Below are 17,921 nucleotides of genomic sequence, written 5' to 3' on the forward strand. Positions count from 1 at the left end.
GAGTAGGTACTATATCTGGTTAAAGAGCCTTCATGTCTTGTATTCTTAAATTCTGGTTGTACTTTGGGAAAAATCGATATTTTAGCTAGCTCAAGCCAATCTTTACAAATTACCAATTTATTATATTACAAATAACATTACATTCTAGCGCTTTTTTTTTGTGTTCTCCCAACACTTACGGCTATTTATTCTATATTTCTGACTCCTGGTGAAACGCTATTCAAACTTTAGCATCGAAAGAGAGAAGTGCTATTATCATTTCACACTTAAAAAAGTATATATGTTATGATTATTGGTACAAGCCTTTTTATTCCTTTATGAAAAATATAATTCCTGATCTGAATGTTACAAAAACCCCAACAGGGCTTTTTTGACAAGTTTCTTATTTCTGTTCTAGTATAATCCGCCTCTAAAAGATGGTAATATTTGTTTTAAATGTTTGAATGTTATTATTACAACCCTTCTTGTTTTTTTCTTTTATTAAAGAAAGTGACCAAGGAAAGGCTATTCACCGACTTGCAAGTCTATCGTAAGCAGATGGCGGGAAGTTCGTCCATCAGGCAGTCAAGAGTAGATGGCGCGGATACGCCATTTCGCGCGGGAAACGCAACTGCTGCCAAATATACCACCCGATCTTCGCGACGAAAGCATAAAATGGCAAACAATCGCCAGTCAATGAATGCCTTAAATTGAGCTATTTCCCGCCGTCAACTGACATTCTTAGTTTGACTGATTTGGGTTTTAAAAACATGTTTGGAGTCGTTTAGTTTGCGAATCGATAAAGAACCGGTAAAAAGTTGCTGGGTTCATGATTGTAGACCACCTGAAGAGGGAATTCTTTTGAGCTCGGAAACACGATAGTTGGCAATCTCTATAGTTTGACGGAAAACGGACCATCAAAACTGTCGCTTGGGACAAAACAATGTCAACAAGGTTATAATACGTTGATTTATATCAGTATGCTTTCGTAATCGCCTTTAATTGGGTCATTAACCATTGAAGGGCAGCCCGCGTGCAGCATTGATTAGACTTCCTGACTGGTCAGAGCGGAGTTGATAAAATCAACACAATTACCTTCGTCACAAGTCGATTTAAATAGAATTCTTGAAGCTCGAAATATAAGTGGCTATTTGTCATAATAGAACGACCTATACGTAGGCCGACGAGTAAACCTTACTCATTGAGTTCCTACGGGGTTCCTTAAAAGAACAGCACTGCTCTTCGTTAGATGCAGTTCGTCGCGATGTCTGTCTCTGTAAAGTGCGTATTCGTGCTTTTTGCATTTGTTTTATTTCGAAATGTCGTGGCTTCACAAGAAGACCCAGTTTGGGATCAAGGCAATGAAGGATACGGTGTCGATTCAGAGAACGCTATGATAGAACAAAAGACAAAAGTAATAGCAAAGAAGAGCCCATTTCGTGAAGTCTGTCTGATGGCAAGATGTACAAGACGACGCCGAAGGTCTTCAGAGAGAAAAAGAGTCGAAAAAAAGGTGATTTTTTTTCGCTCTAGGCCCATACTTTACCGAATATGTTTTGGATTGGGTAGTAAAAGTTGCAAAAAAACAAAACTCGAAGTTTCCATAACTCGCGGTTTTTTTCTAAACCCGACAATTAGCTATTTAACTTCGCTAGATTGTGAGCTTATTTTACTTGATAATAGCCCATAATTAAAATCATAACCGAAACACACTGTCAAACGAGTGCTTTACATCACATGGCTATCCTTAGAGTTCGTCACTGAGGAATTCTTTAACCAAGCGCCGAAATTCTACCATGATTATTTTTTACTATTATTTTAGTACTACCAGCAAGATATCCATCCGTTACATATATACAATAAATAATGCATTATGCCGTGATGAAATAATGTAGGGAATAGAGTGGCCATACTGTGTTAGTTGAGAGCAGGAAAGCGTGTTGTAGGAGTTAAGAGTTTGACGCAGCCGTAGGTCTCAGGTCTAGCGGTTTCTATAAGAAAGAGAAGTGTTTAACGGAGGAAGTCATTGCCTTGTAAGTAATATATAGACTTCTCGAATTGAAATGGTTTATCTACCTATATCATTAACCTACCATATCACTTTTGACGATACAAGTAGCGGTAACTTTGGAGAATTCCCGCTTAACGTATTCTTTCACCTGATACCTGTCTAAATACGCTAGCTTACTAAAAGCTGTCCATGATATCCATTGTCAATCCAGTACTATAAAACTACCTCTATTTAACACTGGAACAATTACTAAAAAAAAGCTTTTAGCCCTAATACGTGAGGCAAGTTCTTTTTTCATACACATTAGTATATCTACATAAAAAATGCTTTACTCATTTATTCTTAACCAGGCATAAACTACTGACCACTGAAGTTAATAAGCTCTCTCCCGCCAACGATATCACCGAAACTAATAGCAACTTGGCTTGAGGCTTAGCTTGTAATAAGTCGTCTTATCGCTCAGATTGCCCGCATATAATTTGATCACCCCATAAAACGACTTCTTAAAGACCACTTAAATAGCCGTAAGTAGAAACGAGAAAAGGATGCGGCAAAAAAGAAAAAAAAACATGGCAAAAATAAAACTAGGGAATCGAATACGTAGAAACCAAAGCATTTGTTTATACGCCCTATCAATGCGTGTTTTTGCGGGTAGTATTATTGTGTGCGTTTGTATTTTTGCTCATATTTTCAGCTAACAGCTTCCATAACAATCGTCAATATGTTTTTATTATATTTCTCAATACAAAACCCACCAGTTCGATTAAGATTAAACAATGTTCAGGTATCAGAGATGAAAATACTGATATATCTAATCTATCTACTTGGAAATGCGTGAGATATGACCCTAGAGGTGAGGGTTGTTAAAGCAGGTTATATATCATGTGTGGTTTGAAATTTGTTTTTCCCATTCGTTCTCTTCATGTGTGGCGATAGTGCATCCATAAACATTGCCGCTGGTATCTATTTTCTAGTCGCTTATCCCTCGCATCCTTTTCCTTTCTGTCCTACCCTTTCGCACCTAATGCACCTTAACCATAACCACCACCAACCCCTCCACACACACCAATCCCCACTCCCCCCCCCCAACCTCCACACACACCAATCCCCAACCCCTACCCCCTCAAAACACACATCCCAACCCACCCCCTCAAAACAGACCCACCCCCACCCCCTCCACTCGCATCCCGTCCCCACCCCCACCCCCACCCTACATATCCCCCCACCCCCACCCCTCAACACACATCCCGTCCTACACACACATTAACACCCCAACTCCCCTTCCCACGCCTAATCCACTACAAAACAACAAGATCACGCGGAAAAGCAGTTTGTATTTGCGACAATAGTTTCAGGAAATTATCTAGAATGAAAGCATAACAGGGAGTGTGACGCTGTGGTAGACTCAATCATCGATTGATGGCTGAGAAGAAAAACTATTGCCTTAAGGGAGATTGTTCACAGGAAAGAAACTCCAATACATCTCTAGAAGAGTTGGAATATATTAGTAATAGCATTCTTTTTTATAGGTGCAATTTACAGAGGATCTACTAGACGATAACAACGATTTTTTTACTTCTGATGTTGGCAGCACTCAAAGGGATAAAAGCTCAACTCAAGAAATAACAACGATAACAGACATCTCCGATTAACGTTAATCACCCACATCGTAAAAACCACTTGTGTGATAGATCGCTTCCAGTTTCTATCACTGTGACATAAATAAAAAAGATTTTTTCAAAGGACAAGTTATGGATGTGAATAGGCCTAAAAGCACGGAATCTCGTGGAGTCGTTTAATCCGTTCCCTGCAACAAGACCTAATGCATGCAAACTCATAGAACACAATCTATTTACAATCTACTTAAGAGAACCAAGAACCATCACATCACCTGTTGGCGCACAAAATAAAGTTGGACCTCGTTATAATGATATGCGATACAAAAATAATCTCAATTTTATAATACTCGATATGACGTTAGTTTCGGCATAACGATCAATGATCATGTTTTCGTGTCCGAAAAACGGTAAAATAGAGTATATATGGGAAATAATCTCGAGTGTAATATTTCTAGATGTAAACGACGCGGTTTTTAGGCCAATTGTCAGTATCGTCATACGAGGTTCCACTTTATAAAGCAGGTCATAAACACCTCAGGACATGATAAAATAAAAATGTTTTTACAGAAGAATTTACTTGAAATATCTGTGAACCTTTGGATCCATTCTGCGTCAGACTGCCGCGATTTGGAGTTTCTGACAACAACTTTTGACGCCAATCAAGGACATCTCACAACAAACTGTATTTTTTAGTACGAAAGCTAAAGTAGAAAAGCATAACAACAATTACGGAAATCACGGCCGTTTTGGGTTTTGGCGAGTATAGCTCGTGTAACAGCCTTTTTATTTAAACATTTTGACAAACATGGCATTACTTGGTTGGCTAAGAGGGCAACACCAATTAATCAGATTCTTTATTAATAGCTTTTTTTTTCTGGAGGGAAAGTCACAAGCGATAATCCTGTTCCTTCATTGCCTGTGCTTGTTTTGATTTTGGTCTCATGCGCTCCACTCGTTGTTTTAAAAATCGATTCTGATTGGCTAGAGTCAGTACAGCACTATTTCTGCCTCAAAACTCGCTTTGATCACAATTTCGACTAAATGGCTGGTTTTGATAAAGTTTTTAACTAGGAAAAGCTATCCGGGTGAAGAAACAATTATTATATGACCCCTCAACCCCCTACCCTCGGGAGTGGTAAATTCCTTAACCTCCAACAAAGATCGACGCCAAAAAAATATATAATTGATTTAATATTACAATTGTAAGAAAAGAGACGCGATAGTTTTTTCGTCCTCTCTGTTGGAACTCATAAAAGACGTCTAAAGAGCAGAGGCGAGGGGCATTAACTAAATCGCCATCTATCACCTGCCCATTCGTGAGTGCTTTTATAGAAAAATATTCATTACTTCTCTGTGGTTAAAATGATCTTAAGTTCAATGTTCTAATGAGCAGCAAATGCGGGCGGATTTGTATATAAAATTTTTACCCGGTTATCGAATACCGTATAGAACAGATAAACATCCCGGGTCGATTCAGACATTTTTCTTCATTCATTTTAAATTTTGATTATGATTTTTCTTAAAACAAAAATGAGTTGAAATGTATAGATCGGTGACGAGATTTCCATGGACATTTTTTATTTATAATGAATAAGATTGAGTGTTCGTTTTCTTACATTCACAAATAATAAATAAAACTAAATGCACGTTTTCGTGGGTATTTATAGGATAGTTAGCACACTACTGAAGTTTTTGTGAGAGATTTTTCTTTTAAAGACTAGCCTAAATTCGAAATGAGTATGGCTTTTAAAGACTAGTCTAAATTCGAAATGAGTATGGCGTAGACGACATAATAGTTGAAATTTTTAATTTTTAAAGACTTATCCTGAGCTATGACTCTCGACTATCCTGACTAATTTTTACTAGGAGTCTAAATTCGAAATGGGTATGGCGTCGACGACATAATAGTTGAAATTCTATTTTCCCTGAGCACCTGAAAAATGTCCTCGTTTGCCGTCACGGGGTCGGCCCAATTGAAAGTTCTGCATGACTATTACAATAAACCTTTTCAACATGTGAACAGCAAAACCTCAAAACAATACCGCCCAACATCACAAGCATCCATAGGTGGCGCTTTCCGGTAATGACTTGAGTAGTAGGAGTCTGTTTTCTTGCTAAAGAAGGAGGCAATAGGGAATGGTTTAAGGTATATACCGCAGCAAAGCATACGCTTTTGGACTCACATTTAGCAGTACAGAGGACATTGTTTCTTCCTTATTTTTTGGGCATGGCATTTGTTCCATTTCCTCTTCCAGATAAAAAAATATAATTAAAAAAGTTAAGAGAAATGGCTATTCTTTCTAAAAACGATTGAAAATGGGTTAAGCGGTAAGAAGCGTTTTGAGATCAGAAAATGCCCCACTCGGAGCTTGCTATTAGGTACGCCTTACAGCGACGTTTTGAAAATTTTGAATTTCTCTTCTGAAGATTACCGTTTAACAAACAAAGTGTGCCTTGATTTTCCCTTCTCGACGCAACCACCTCGTAAAAGTTTAAGAAATAACTACTGTGGAGGAAGACAGACTTTCTCTGCGCATGGCATCTCATCTCGTCGCAACTAGAATATAAAAAGATCACGCTTTGCGACTTTTAGGCGGAAATGGCGAAGAACTTTTTTAAAGAGGCAAGAGAAAATTCGCTACAGAGCTCTAGAAAACAATTTATGTTAATCTTGCCAGGTAAAAGTACGCCGATGATGATAAGTATGACAATCATAAGTAGATACGATTTATATATGGTGTGATACGTATAGAATAAAAAAGCCCAAACTGTCGTGATCTCGTACCAGAACAACGAATACAATACACCAAAAACTGGAATTCGACAAATTTTCGTGTTTAATAAGACTTCTTCAGGGCAGACTGAAGAAGTCTTATTAAAGACGAAAATTTGGCAGAGTCGAATTCCAGTTTTTGGTGTATGGTGTGATACGTACACACTGTACAACTGTACTGTAAAACGTTTGATGATATTAAGGGTATAAGGAGTGAATCGTAATTCTAGCTATTTTCGCCAGGTTTCCTCAAGAATGCTGGCGCCATATACACGATTGTTGTTGCTAATATAATATTAGGTTTAGGATCCACGACGCCGGGAAGAGAATGCCGGCTCGCGCAAGTCCTATTGCGCGCGCACAACTGTCGAGCCGAGAGTGTGAATCTTTTTTATGCGCGCGCTCAAGAGAAAATGAATCGGGAAAAAAACATTAATTCTTTCAGAAGTCCATTATAACGATCAATAAATAATTCATAATTGTTTAGCTCTCTCGCTAAGTTCAACAGGTGGACTTTCTCTAACCCTTTTTGAACTCCTGTTCTATAATAAAAAAGCGGTGTCAAAATATTTATGAGACTAAATTGTTATGTAACATATTAAACCTTGTTTGTTCTAAATTATACATAAACATAGAAACGTGTTCAAGGGAATTTAAAACTCCATTCAAGTAAATATCACTTTAATCTTAAAAAGTTTTATGTTTTGAGAAGCTTTTTGGGTTAAGGAATTTATAACAAGGGACAATTTGAGTTTAATCTCGATTACTACACAGTTTAAATTTATAGGATAGTTAGCACACTACTGAAGTTTTCAAGAGAGATTTTTCTTTTAAAGATTAGCCTAAATTCGAAATGAGTATGGCTTTTAAAGATTAGTCTAAATTCGAAATGAGTATGGCGTCGACGACATAATAGTTGAAATTCTTAATTTTTAAAGACAAGCCTTATCCTGAGCTTCTATTTTAGCTCATTCTTTAACTTGGCCTCATTTACTCCAAACTAAACTGGCGCTAAGGCCTAAGGCCTTTTAAAATGCCTTCTTGAAAATTCTAAAGCAACAATTACCCTTAGCCATTACTTCGATCACTATCCAAGCACCCATGTCCGGTATTTACGATACAAAAATTCAACGCAGGAAAAGTAATTACCGCACGTGGTGTTGCACTTCTAAATGGACAGCGAGCATTTTAATTTAGACTTAATCACTTGATTAATTGGGAAGTGTTTAAGAGAAGAAGGCAAAACGAACCAAAAGGAAAAGTCTATGGGTGCACCTGTGCAGAATGGGCTAACAGAGCAGGGTTTAAAACGTGGCCTATGCGTAATGCTACCATTATGAGTGTAACCCATTATTGATACTGTTTTTTTCCGGGTAAGTGTTTTGGGGGCTCTAGTAGGAGTTTCTGACGACAAAACTGCGTAAACGGTACGGCGTTAATGTACTTTAATAGTTTGGCTATTCAGTAAATAGCAGACGTTAGAAATACAATTTTACCCACTTCTTTGAATAACCGCTAAAGACCTCGTGTTTAACTGAGATGACGCGTGTCTAACAAGGTTTGATTGGTATATATACAAAAGGCAAAGTAGAGAAAAGTAGATAGACTCAAAGTGGAGTGTTGAGTGTTCATCTTTGAACAAGCATAACTCATAACTGAAAACAAACATGAAACCAGAGGTACTGGCGTTTTTAGCCTCAGTGTTCATAGTTTTGGCGGTATTTTACCCAGTTTCTAGTGCTAATTGGGGATTTCGAGAAACAGACAAAACAGAAGATCTAGATAACATGAGAAACGAAGGGGAGGAAACGCAGCATTTACCTGTCAAAGGCCGCTCTCCATGCTTGTATTACCGGTGTGTCAGGAGACGAAGTTCAAACAGGTCTTTCAAAAAGTCAAGAAAACAGGTAATGTTTTAGTATAAATAATTATAAAAACATGACAAAAATAAGAAGTTGAGAAGAAGTATTTACTGGAGAAATAAGAGCGATGCTTGAGGTCTGACTATATACTTAAGAAGGCTATAAATAGTTATTTTGATGTGAAGACAATGTCAATTGGCTTCTTTCAATGGTAAACCATGTACCTTTCACTATAAAACAACACTTCAATTTCTTAGATCGAGGTACGATGTATAATTCATTTTTGAGGGGTAAAAGATATCACCATAGCATCGCAGGATACCGTTATAATTGATAAATTCTAATATTGAAAGTGATGATATGACCATTCTTCTGATAGAAATAAAGACTGACTGGACGTTTTCGCCTGTTTTTTTTTTTCCCTGTGAAAATGCACAGGTGACCTGTATTGACCAATGAGCGCGCATGAAAATTCATCAATGGGATATACAGATATAACATCTGATGACATATTAGTCTACCTGTGAACTTGTTTCTATCAAGTATAAAAAGCAGAATTTTTGTATGTCATAGCTTTTTCGATTTTTCATATACTCTTGTGTGTGCAACTTTTTGCGCGATGTATTTCGTCAACTAATATGATTATGGGAATTTTTTACCGCATCAAAAATGATGAAGAAGCTAAATTATTAACGAAAATATTATTTTCTCAACAGAGACCCCCCTATACAGCTGTCAACAGATATGACGTCATGACCCAACAAACAGCAAATACCAAATATGGCGAAACTTTTGCAGATATGACAAATACCGGATATGACGTCATTACCGAAGATGTATGAGAAAAGATGCTTGAGGTGTCTAGCTATGGAAGTAAAACTGCAAAATCATCCGTTGAGATAAAGGAATGAATCCAGTACATTATAGGAGACCCAATATGTAACCAAAAACGATTAATGAGGGAGAGGTATCGAAAATATATATTTTTGAATTCAGATGTAGTTTAATTTATTATGACAGATACAACGAATTAGAATACCGTTACGTATATATTACTTATTACCAAAATATACTGAACTTATTTATATCATGTTTGGCTGTTTCTTCTCTGTCCGGCGCACAAATCGTTATCTACACCTCTTGCACCTCTTGCTTCTGCCCCACCCTTCCCCAGTGCATAAACACTCCAACAGGAGCGTATCTAGGGGTGCCTCAGAGGGCACTATAGAATCGCCAAATCGTAGAGTTCATCACCATAAAATCCAAAAGTTCATCAAGCTTCGTGTTACCGGATATTCGAGTTGGCGAGAGTCTCCTGCTTGCGCGTATCTAAGAGGGTGTTGGAGGTAGGTACCAATCCCCAATAAGAGGGTGTTGGGGGTAGGTACCAATCCCCTTTGGCCACCAAAGAGTGGGCCATTTCTTCTGGACTCGATGACGGTTTTATAACCAGGCAGAGACTCCAAGATATTGAGCTCCAGAAATGAAATCCATACACCAAAAACAGTTTTTGGTGTATTGTATTCATTCTTCTGGTTCACGAACACGACTATTTTGGTTTTTTGTATTTATGAGTTCCAGAAATGGATATCAGAGGTGAACTCCAGGAACGTACCAGGGGTGCGCAGGGTGCCTGCGCACCCCCCCCCCCCCCCCCCCCTCCCACCTTGGATGCCAAACGTGGGTTATTTCTTATTAAGGAATATGAAATACTCTGCTTTTTCCATAGAGACCTATGACTGCCCACCACCCTTCGACCAATCCTGGTAACGCACAAGAACTCTGATGTAAAACAGAACTCCATTCAAAAATGAAATTTAAGGAAATTTATTAAGAACTTTAAGACAATCTTTGCCATGGGGGACTATCTCCGCCAAGTCACCAATAATAAACATAGAATTGCACTAACAAAATTAAGGCCGAGCAATCACCAGCTCGAGGAAGAAACAGAGCGCTATAAGAGACCCTACATTCACCCAGATCAGAAAAAGCGACGGCGTGAATTATGCAAAGCAGAGATCGAGGATGGACAGTATTTTTTACTATAAGTCCGACATTTCAGAGGAAAAAAGGAACAAATAGAGTGTATAGAGCGAAACGAAAAGGTCGAATTTAGTATGGCAACAATAGAGGTCTTTCACTACTTCATAAATTACCCTTAAAAAACAGCAACACAAAAAGTTATTGCTACACAAATCCACGAAGGCTTCTGCATAAAAAATAACTTAATTTAATACTTATTAGAAATTTATTGGGATCTGGTCCATGTTCTATTATATATAATTCCCCAATAAGCGATGTGTGTCCATCTGTCCTCCCCCCCACCCCCCACCCCCCATCCAAACACACACTCACCTCAGCCAATCTTGCTCTCGTTTCCAGGCGACCTCTAACTTCCAAGAAGAAGAAAAACAAAGGGATCCCACTTTCATAACGTTAAACCACCAGCAGCTTTGTGGACATTTTAATACAGTAGAAACACGGCAAAATCCACAGCAATTACCAAACAGATTTCTCTATTAAAGCTTCAGTACAATTGGATAAATTCCAGCAGGATTACTTGCCGATTGCTTTACTTTGCCACAAAGGATTTATGGCGGTACGTATCCTGTTTGAATCCTTATTAAGGGTCCTTTTACGATATCTTGATAAAAGCTAAATTCCAGCTAAATTCACTTTTATTGTTTATTACAATTTTAAAACCCAATACTGTTTTTCTATTGTGTTTTGTAAATTTGAAAGGGAGTTTGATTGCCTTGAATATTCATTTTTGTTATGTCATTATAAGATGATAAGCATATTCTATCCTTGGGTACTAGAGGCTAAAAAAAGCGTTATTGTCAATTTTGTTGTTCTGATCTGAACATTAGCTGCTAAATGTGTAACTGTTCAAAAAGAAGTCAGGATAACACGATGCGTTATATCTTGGATTGTGGTTATGTTAGCTGGTTTACTCAGCCGTGAGGGTTTATGCAAATCTATGAATAGAGATGCTAATATTCGTCTAGTGTTTTGGGAGTGAAAAAAGAGCACATAGAAGAAAAGAAAAGGAGTCGTGAAGGGAAAGAACTCTAAAAACAGTAAGGATATTATGTCCTTGTTTCCTAATGTTAGTGAAGGGGGGGGGGGGGGGGGGGTACAGAGGAACCCTAAGGGCGAAGAAGTAATGGTGTATAATACCTGTTTAAATTTATGTAAAAGTAAAAAAGTAACAAGTGGATCATTTCAAGAAGAAAACCCGTCGCTTTGTTCATGATACCAGATAGCATAGTGCAGCTCGGTTGACGGGCACACTCAGTACTGATAACTGTTTCTATTATGAAGGTGCCCGCTTAATGGAGGCTTTATTTATATAGTTTGCCTGAGAAATCTTCAAACCGGAACTGTGGAAATGCCCGTTATGAGGGATAACCACTTAATGAAGGTCCGTTATATACCGTACCATAGGTTCTACTGTATAGATCTTTTCAGTCAAATCTCGTCTTATGGACATTCCGCTATCACGGAATCCTCGTCATCTTATAGACACCTCCACATTACGTAAACCACGTTACTAACAACTTAATAACGTTGCTTTAATAACTGAAAGTAACTCGCTCCCTACTGCTAAACCCGCTATTACCAACGGACACATCGTTGTTATCAAAAGTAACTGACTAAATGTTAACCCCCGTTATAACGGACGAACACTAAAGTTAACGATCTTATAGCAAGACTTACCTGTACAAAATAAATATCTTGAGAATCGTTTGTGGAGTGTACAGCTGTAGAGATAAAAAAAATAAAGAAGGAGAAATAAGTAGTTTCGATTATACTTTCTAGCACCTTTTTCAGTTTTTATTTTATTTTTTATTTTCTAGCGTTACCCACGAAGAAAGCTAAAAGAACCTGACGCTTTTGTTCAAATGATTCCTGTGTTGTTTTCCCAGATGTCAGAGATACAAAGCTTTCATTTTGATTCCTCACTTCCCCTAAGTGTGTTCGCGCCACGCTACGCGCAATTCAGTGTGGTCGTCTTGTTTGGTCTCGGATGTTTCATTCTCAGCGTGTTTGCATTGCGAGATGCGACGTCCAGACCAGTTGCGAGCACCGTTCATACCAGTGGGCGAACCATCAGTTACTCACTCCGTCCAAATGTAAGTCCTGTTGCTCAGAGTTGAAGTTGTTGGTTAAAAACGGGTATTCGTACCAGGGCACCTAGGGTGAAAGAGGGCATAAAAAGGGGATAGTGGGTGTGGTATGAGTAGAGGCTGGTGGCAGGGGTGAAAACGGGAGGGGAATCACGGGACATTGCTAAGTATCAGAGTAGAACTTGGTGCTGGCTCAGGGATGGTGCAGCACTACAAGGCCAAAATCCACTTAAGAAATAGCCCTGAAGTGATTTATTGTAATATTGCCCACACATCTCACCTAATTGTCGCTGATTTAGTTTATGCATTTATTGATGTACAGGACACGTGGTGACCACGGTTTATTTTTTCATGCAAATCAGAAAATGTTAGCTATATACCAGATGGCTCTGCTTTGTTCACTTATGCTTCCCAGTCTCTATAACCTTTCCCTTTTCCTTTTTCTCCACCTTTTCCTTTTGCCTCCAGTAGAACTTTTCGTGCAAGTGCCAACGCCTTTGGCCATGTAGTGCACATGAGGGAGGTGTTTTTTTGACGGGATAAGTATGTAATGTGTTCATAGCCATCCCTAAACAAACATTTGCACAACACTAGCCTACAGAGGAGGCATTTCTGTGGATTCAGGGGAAACTAGGTTAGGTTTCCAGCCGTGGTTACGTCGCGCACTGCTCTACCACAGGGATGGGAGAAGATCGTGTAGGCGCACCGAAATCGCCACGGCTTGAAACCAAGCCTAGAGGAAGACTGGACGAATGAAGTGTCACTATCGTGACTACTTGACTACAACCATGGACAGTCACTATCGTGACTAGCGTGGTACAGAACGCTTTTTTTGCAATCAAAAGAATTCAAGGATTGCTCACAATATTATTCTATTATCAAGTCAACAGCATGGGCACGCTGCCAATCTCTAATTCACGGATCAACGCGCCCCTCAGATGGTGGATATCGCCTCCAAAACTCACAATCAGACGGCGACATCTTCGACAAATACAGGGACGAATCCTGCCATCAAATACGTGCATTTTACCCCCACCCCACCCCAACACGTACTGAACTGGATTTTCCGATAGCTTACGGCATATTAATTTACAAAGGGCTTCCCTTGTTTGAGCGCTTACTCCAAGCTCTTTACATGCCTCAGAACTATTACTGCATCCATATCGACAAAAAGACAAACTCATATTTTGTTGATGCAGCCCAGCGAATGGTTGCGTGCCTGCCGAACGTGTTCATCGCGAAAACTCGCGTGAACGTGAAATGGGGCGAGATTTCCCTTGTGAAGGCTGAACTAAGCTGTATGACAGAGCTTCAAACTTTCAAATGGAAATACTATATCAACTTAGTGGGGCAGGATTTTCCACTCTATAACAACATGGAGATAGTCAGGGTTCTCAAGAGTCTCCACGGACTCAACAACATCGAGAGCATTGAGATGCCAGCTTATAACGTGCATCGGGTCGAGTTTGTCCGCCATGGACAAAAATTGCTTAGAAAATCCCCTCCACCTCATGGTTTGATCATCAGAAAGGGCTCCGTACATGGAATACTCACTAGAAAGTTCACGGAGTTCGTCTTACGCGACAAAGTTGCCAGGGATTTGCTAAAGTGGCTGGAAGACGTGTTTGCCGCTGACGAAATTTTCTTCGCGACCCTGCAGTATGACCAGGCCACCCCGGGCGGTATTCACGGCCAACAACCAGAATGCATTGCGCGGGTAAAGCGCTGGAGGCCTGGTTATTGTGCTGGTCGCTACGTCAGAAATATCTGCTGGATCGACATACGGGACCTTACGTGGGTGTTAAGCGAGGGGAACAACCGGAAGTTGTTTGTGAACAAAATACCGTTCGAGTTCAGTAGTGATCTGTTGAAATGTATGCTCGAGTCACTGCTAAGGCGCCGATATCCAATGGGGACAAGGGGCAGACCGAGTTAGACCGAGCCGCGTATGAGACTTCAGGAACTGAAATAATGTTTGCTAAGCAACCAAGCAAGATCTACCAGTTAGGAATCTGCCCATACAAGATCTCCTCTTATTTTAGGAGTGACCTTTGAACGCACACTGGCATACACGTATTGGCAGCAGTCGCTAGCACAGTCTATTACCCGTGCAGTTCGGCAACCATGGACAGCTGTTTCGTCCTTATTAGGACTTATCAGCATGGCATAACGTCCCTTTTTGACCAGACAGGTGCCATTGTGTGTATGTTAGTGCTAGGGCACACTGGGAAACCCTGCGTACATACTAGCTTATATTACATAATATAATATAAGTAATATAAGCTAGTATGTACGCAGTGTGTTCTCGTGTGTCATGTATGTAAAAGCTAGTGTGTGCGCAGTGTGTTCTCGTGTGTCATGTAATATAAGCTAGTATGTACGCAGTGTGTTCTCGTGTGTCATGTAATATAAGCTAGTATGTACGCAGTGTGTTCTCGTGTGTCATGTAATATAAGCTAGTATGTACGCAGTGTGTTCTCGTGTGTCATGTAATATAAGCTAGTATGTACGCAGTGTGTTCTCATGTGTCATGTAATATAAGCTAGTGTGTACGCAGTGTGTTCTCGTGTGTCATGTAAGTATAAGCTAGTATGTACGCAGTGTGTTCTCGTGTGTCATGTAATATAAGCTAGTATGTACGCAGTGTGTTCTCGTGTGTCATGTAATATAAGCTAGTATGTACGCAGTGTGTTCTCGTGTGTCATGTAATATAAGCTAGTATGTACACAGAGCGTTCTCGTGTGTCATGTAAGTATAAGCTAGTATGTACGCAGAGTGTTCTCGTGTGTCATGTAATATAAGCTAGTATGTACGCAGTGTTTTCTTGTGTGTCATGTAATATAAGCTAGTATGTACGCAGTGTGTTTCGTGTGTTATGTAATATAAGCTAGTATGTACGCAGTGTGTTCTCGTGTGTCATGTAATATAAGCTAGTATGTACGTAGTGTGTTCTCGTGTGTCATGTAATATCAGCTAGTATGTACGCAGTATGTTCTTGTGTGTCATGTAAGTATAAGCTAGTGTGTACGCATTGTGTTCTCGTGTGAAAGTATAAGCTAGTATGTACGCAGTGTGTTATAGTGTGTCATGTAATATAAGCTAGTATGTACGCAGTGTGTTCTCGTGTTTCGTGTAATATAAGCTAGTGTGTACGCAGTGTGTTCTCGTGTGTCATGTAATATAAGCTAGTATGTGCGCAGAGTGTTATAGTGTGTCGTGTAATATAAGCTAGTATGTACGCAGTGTATTCTTGTATACTAGCTTATGTTACATGACACACGAGAACACACTGCGTACATACTAGCTTATAATACATGACACACTATAACACTCTGCGCACACACTAGCTTATATTACATGACAAACGAGAACACACTGCGTACACACTAGCTTATATTACATGACACACGAGAACACACTGTGTACATACTAGCTTATATTACATGACACACGAGAACACACTGCGTACATACTAGCTTATCTTACATGACACACGAGAACACACTGCGTACATACTAGCTTATATTACATGACACACGAGAACACACTGCGTACATACTAGCTTATATTACATGACACACAGGAACACACTGCGTACACACTAGCTTATATTACATGACACACGAGAACACACTGCGTACATATTAGCTTATAATACATGACACACTATAACACTCTGCGCACACACTAGCTTATATTACATGACACACGAGAACACACTGCGTACACACTAGCTTATATTACATGACACACGAGAACACACTGCGTACATACTAGCTTATATTACATGACACACGAGAACACTCTGCGTACATACTAGCTTATATTACATGACACACGAGAACACACTGCGTACATACTAGCTTATATTACATGACACACGAGAACACTCTGCGTACATACTAGCTTATATTACATGACACACGAGAACACTCTGCGTACATAGTAGCTTATATTACATGACACACGAGAACACACTGCGTACATACTAGCTTATATTACATGACACACGAGAAAACACTGCCTACATACTAGCTTATATTACATGACACACGAGAACACACTGCCTACATACTAGCTTATATTACATGACACACGAGAACACACTGCGTACATACTAGCTTATATTACATGACACACGGGAACACACTGCGTACATACTAGCTTATATTACATGACACACGAGAAAACACTGCCTACATACTAGCTTATATTACATGACACACGAGAACACACTGCCTACATACTAGCTTATATTACATGACACACGAGAACACACTGCGTACATACTAGCTTATATTTACATGACACACGAGAAAACAATGCGCACACACTAGCTTATATTACATGACACACGAGAACACATTGCGTACACACTAGCTTATATTACATGACACACGAGAAAACACTGCGTACATACTTGCTTACATTACATGACACACTATAACACACTGCGCACACACTAGCTTATATTACATGACACACGAGAACACACTGCGCACACACTAGCTTATATTACATGACACACGAGAACACTCTGCGTACATACTAGCTTATATTACATGACACACGAGAACACACTGCGCACACACTAGCTTATATTACATGGCACACGAGAACACACTGCGTACATACTAGCTTATATTACATGACACACGAGAACACTCTGCGTACATACTAGCTTATATTACATGACACACGAGAACACACTTCGTACATACTAGCTTATATTACATGACACACGAGAACACACTGCGTACATACTAGCTTATATTACATGACACAGGAGAACACTCTGCGTACATACTAGCTTATATTACATGACACACGAGAACACACTGCGTACATACTAGCTTATATTACATGACACACGAGAACACACTGCGTACATACTAGCTTATATTACATGACACAACAACAACAACAACAACAACAACAACAATATAACTTTATTTATACCACACACAGAAATTACAGTAAGAAAATAAATAATAATTACAGATTTTGGGTATTGGCTGCCTAGAAGTAACTAAAAAGCTAATCTGGCTAGGCAGCACAAAATAGTTCAATTAAATGGAGCGTATAGCAAGGACGTACAAGGCACGAATACAAAATACATGAAAGCAGCAGCAAAATAAAATGCAATAAAACAAAAAAACTAGATAGAAGCTAATAATTTTCAAGGATTGAGGTCTTTATTGCAGCCTTGAAGCTAGGCAAACGCATGGTTTTGGTAGGTTCTTTGATGTTATTCCAAATTGAGGCACCTTTAAAACGAATATTAAACTTTCCATAATTAGTTCGAGGTAAAGGGAGGCAGTACGATGATTTAGAAGCCAGTCTTGTATTATATTTGTGCCTTGAAGCAACCGTAGTAAAAAAAGAATCAAAAGGAGTTGGAAGTAGATTCAAATGAAATTTGTACATAAATATTGTGTTTAAGTAATAGATTAGATCAGGAGATTTCAAGATATTTAGTTTTCTAAAGATAGGAGAAGTATGTTCAATGTAAGATGAGAAAGTTATGATTCTAACAGCTTTCTTCTG

The 17,921-nt window shown here is 39.1% G+C and overlaps 1 protein-coding gene across 7 annotated transcripts; it reads left to right on the forward strand.

The window, feature by feature from the left end:
- Positions 1 to 480: 480 nt before the first annotated feature.
- Positions 481 to 16,677, forward strand: LOC5511223 (N-acetyllactosaminide beta-1,6-N-acetylglucosaminyl-transferase). Of its 7 annotated transcripts, none has more exons than XM_032380536.2 (5): positions 521 to 1,492; positions 10,627 to 10,843; positions 11,569 to 11,668; positions 12,105 to 12,380; positions 13,258 to 16,677. In XM_032380536.2, the coding sequence occupies exons 3-5, from the start codon at positions 11,636 to 11,638 to the stop codon at positions 14,308 to 14,310; spliced, it is 1,362 nt and encodes a 453-aa protein (XP_032236427.1). In that variant the 5' UTR covers positions 521 to 1,492; positions 10,627 to 10,843; positions 11,569 to 11,635; the 3' UTR covers positions 14,311 to 16,677. The 7 variants fall into 7 exon arrangements, 6 of the variants coding, with proteins under 6 accessions (XP_032236427.1, XP_032236426.1, XP_048580601.1 ...); XM_032380535.2 differs by having other exon boundaries at positions 11,601 to 11,668; XM_048724644.1 differs by having other exon boundaries at positions 522 to 1,492; positions 12,174 to 12,380.
- The last annotated feature ends 1,244 nt before the right edge of the window (positions 16,678 to 17,921 follow it).

Source organism: Nematostella vectensis, chromosome 3 (genome assembly GCF_932526225.1).
Source record: "Nematostella vectensis chromosome 3, jaNemVect1.1, whole genome shotgun sequence".
Classification (NCBI taxonomy): domain Eukaryota; kingdom Metazoa; phylum Cnidaria; class Anthozoa; order Actiniaria; family Edwardsiidae; genus Nematostella; species Nematostella vectensis.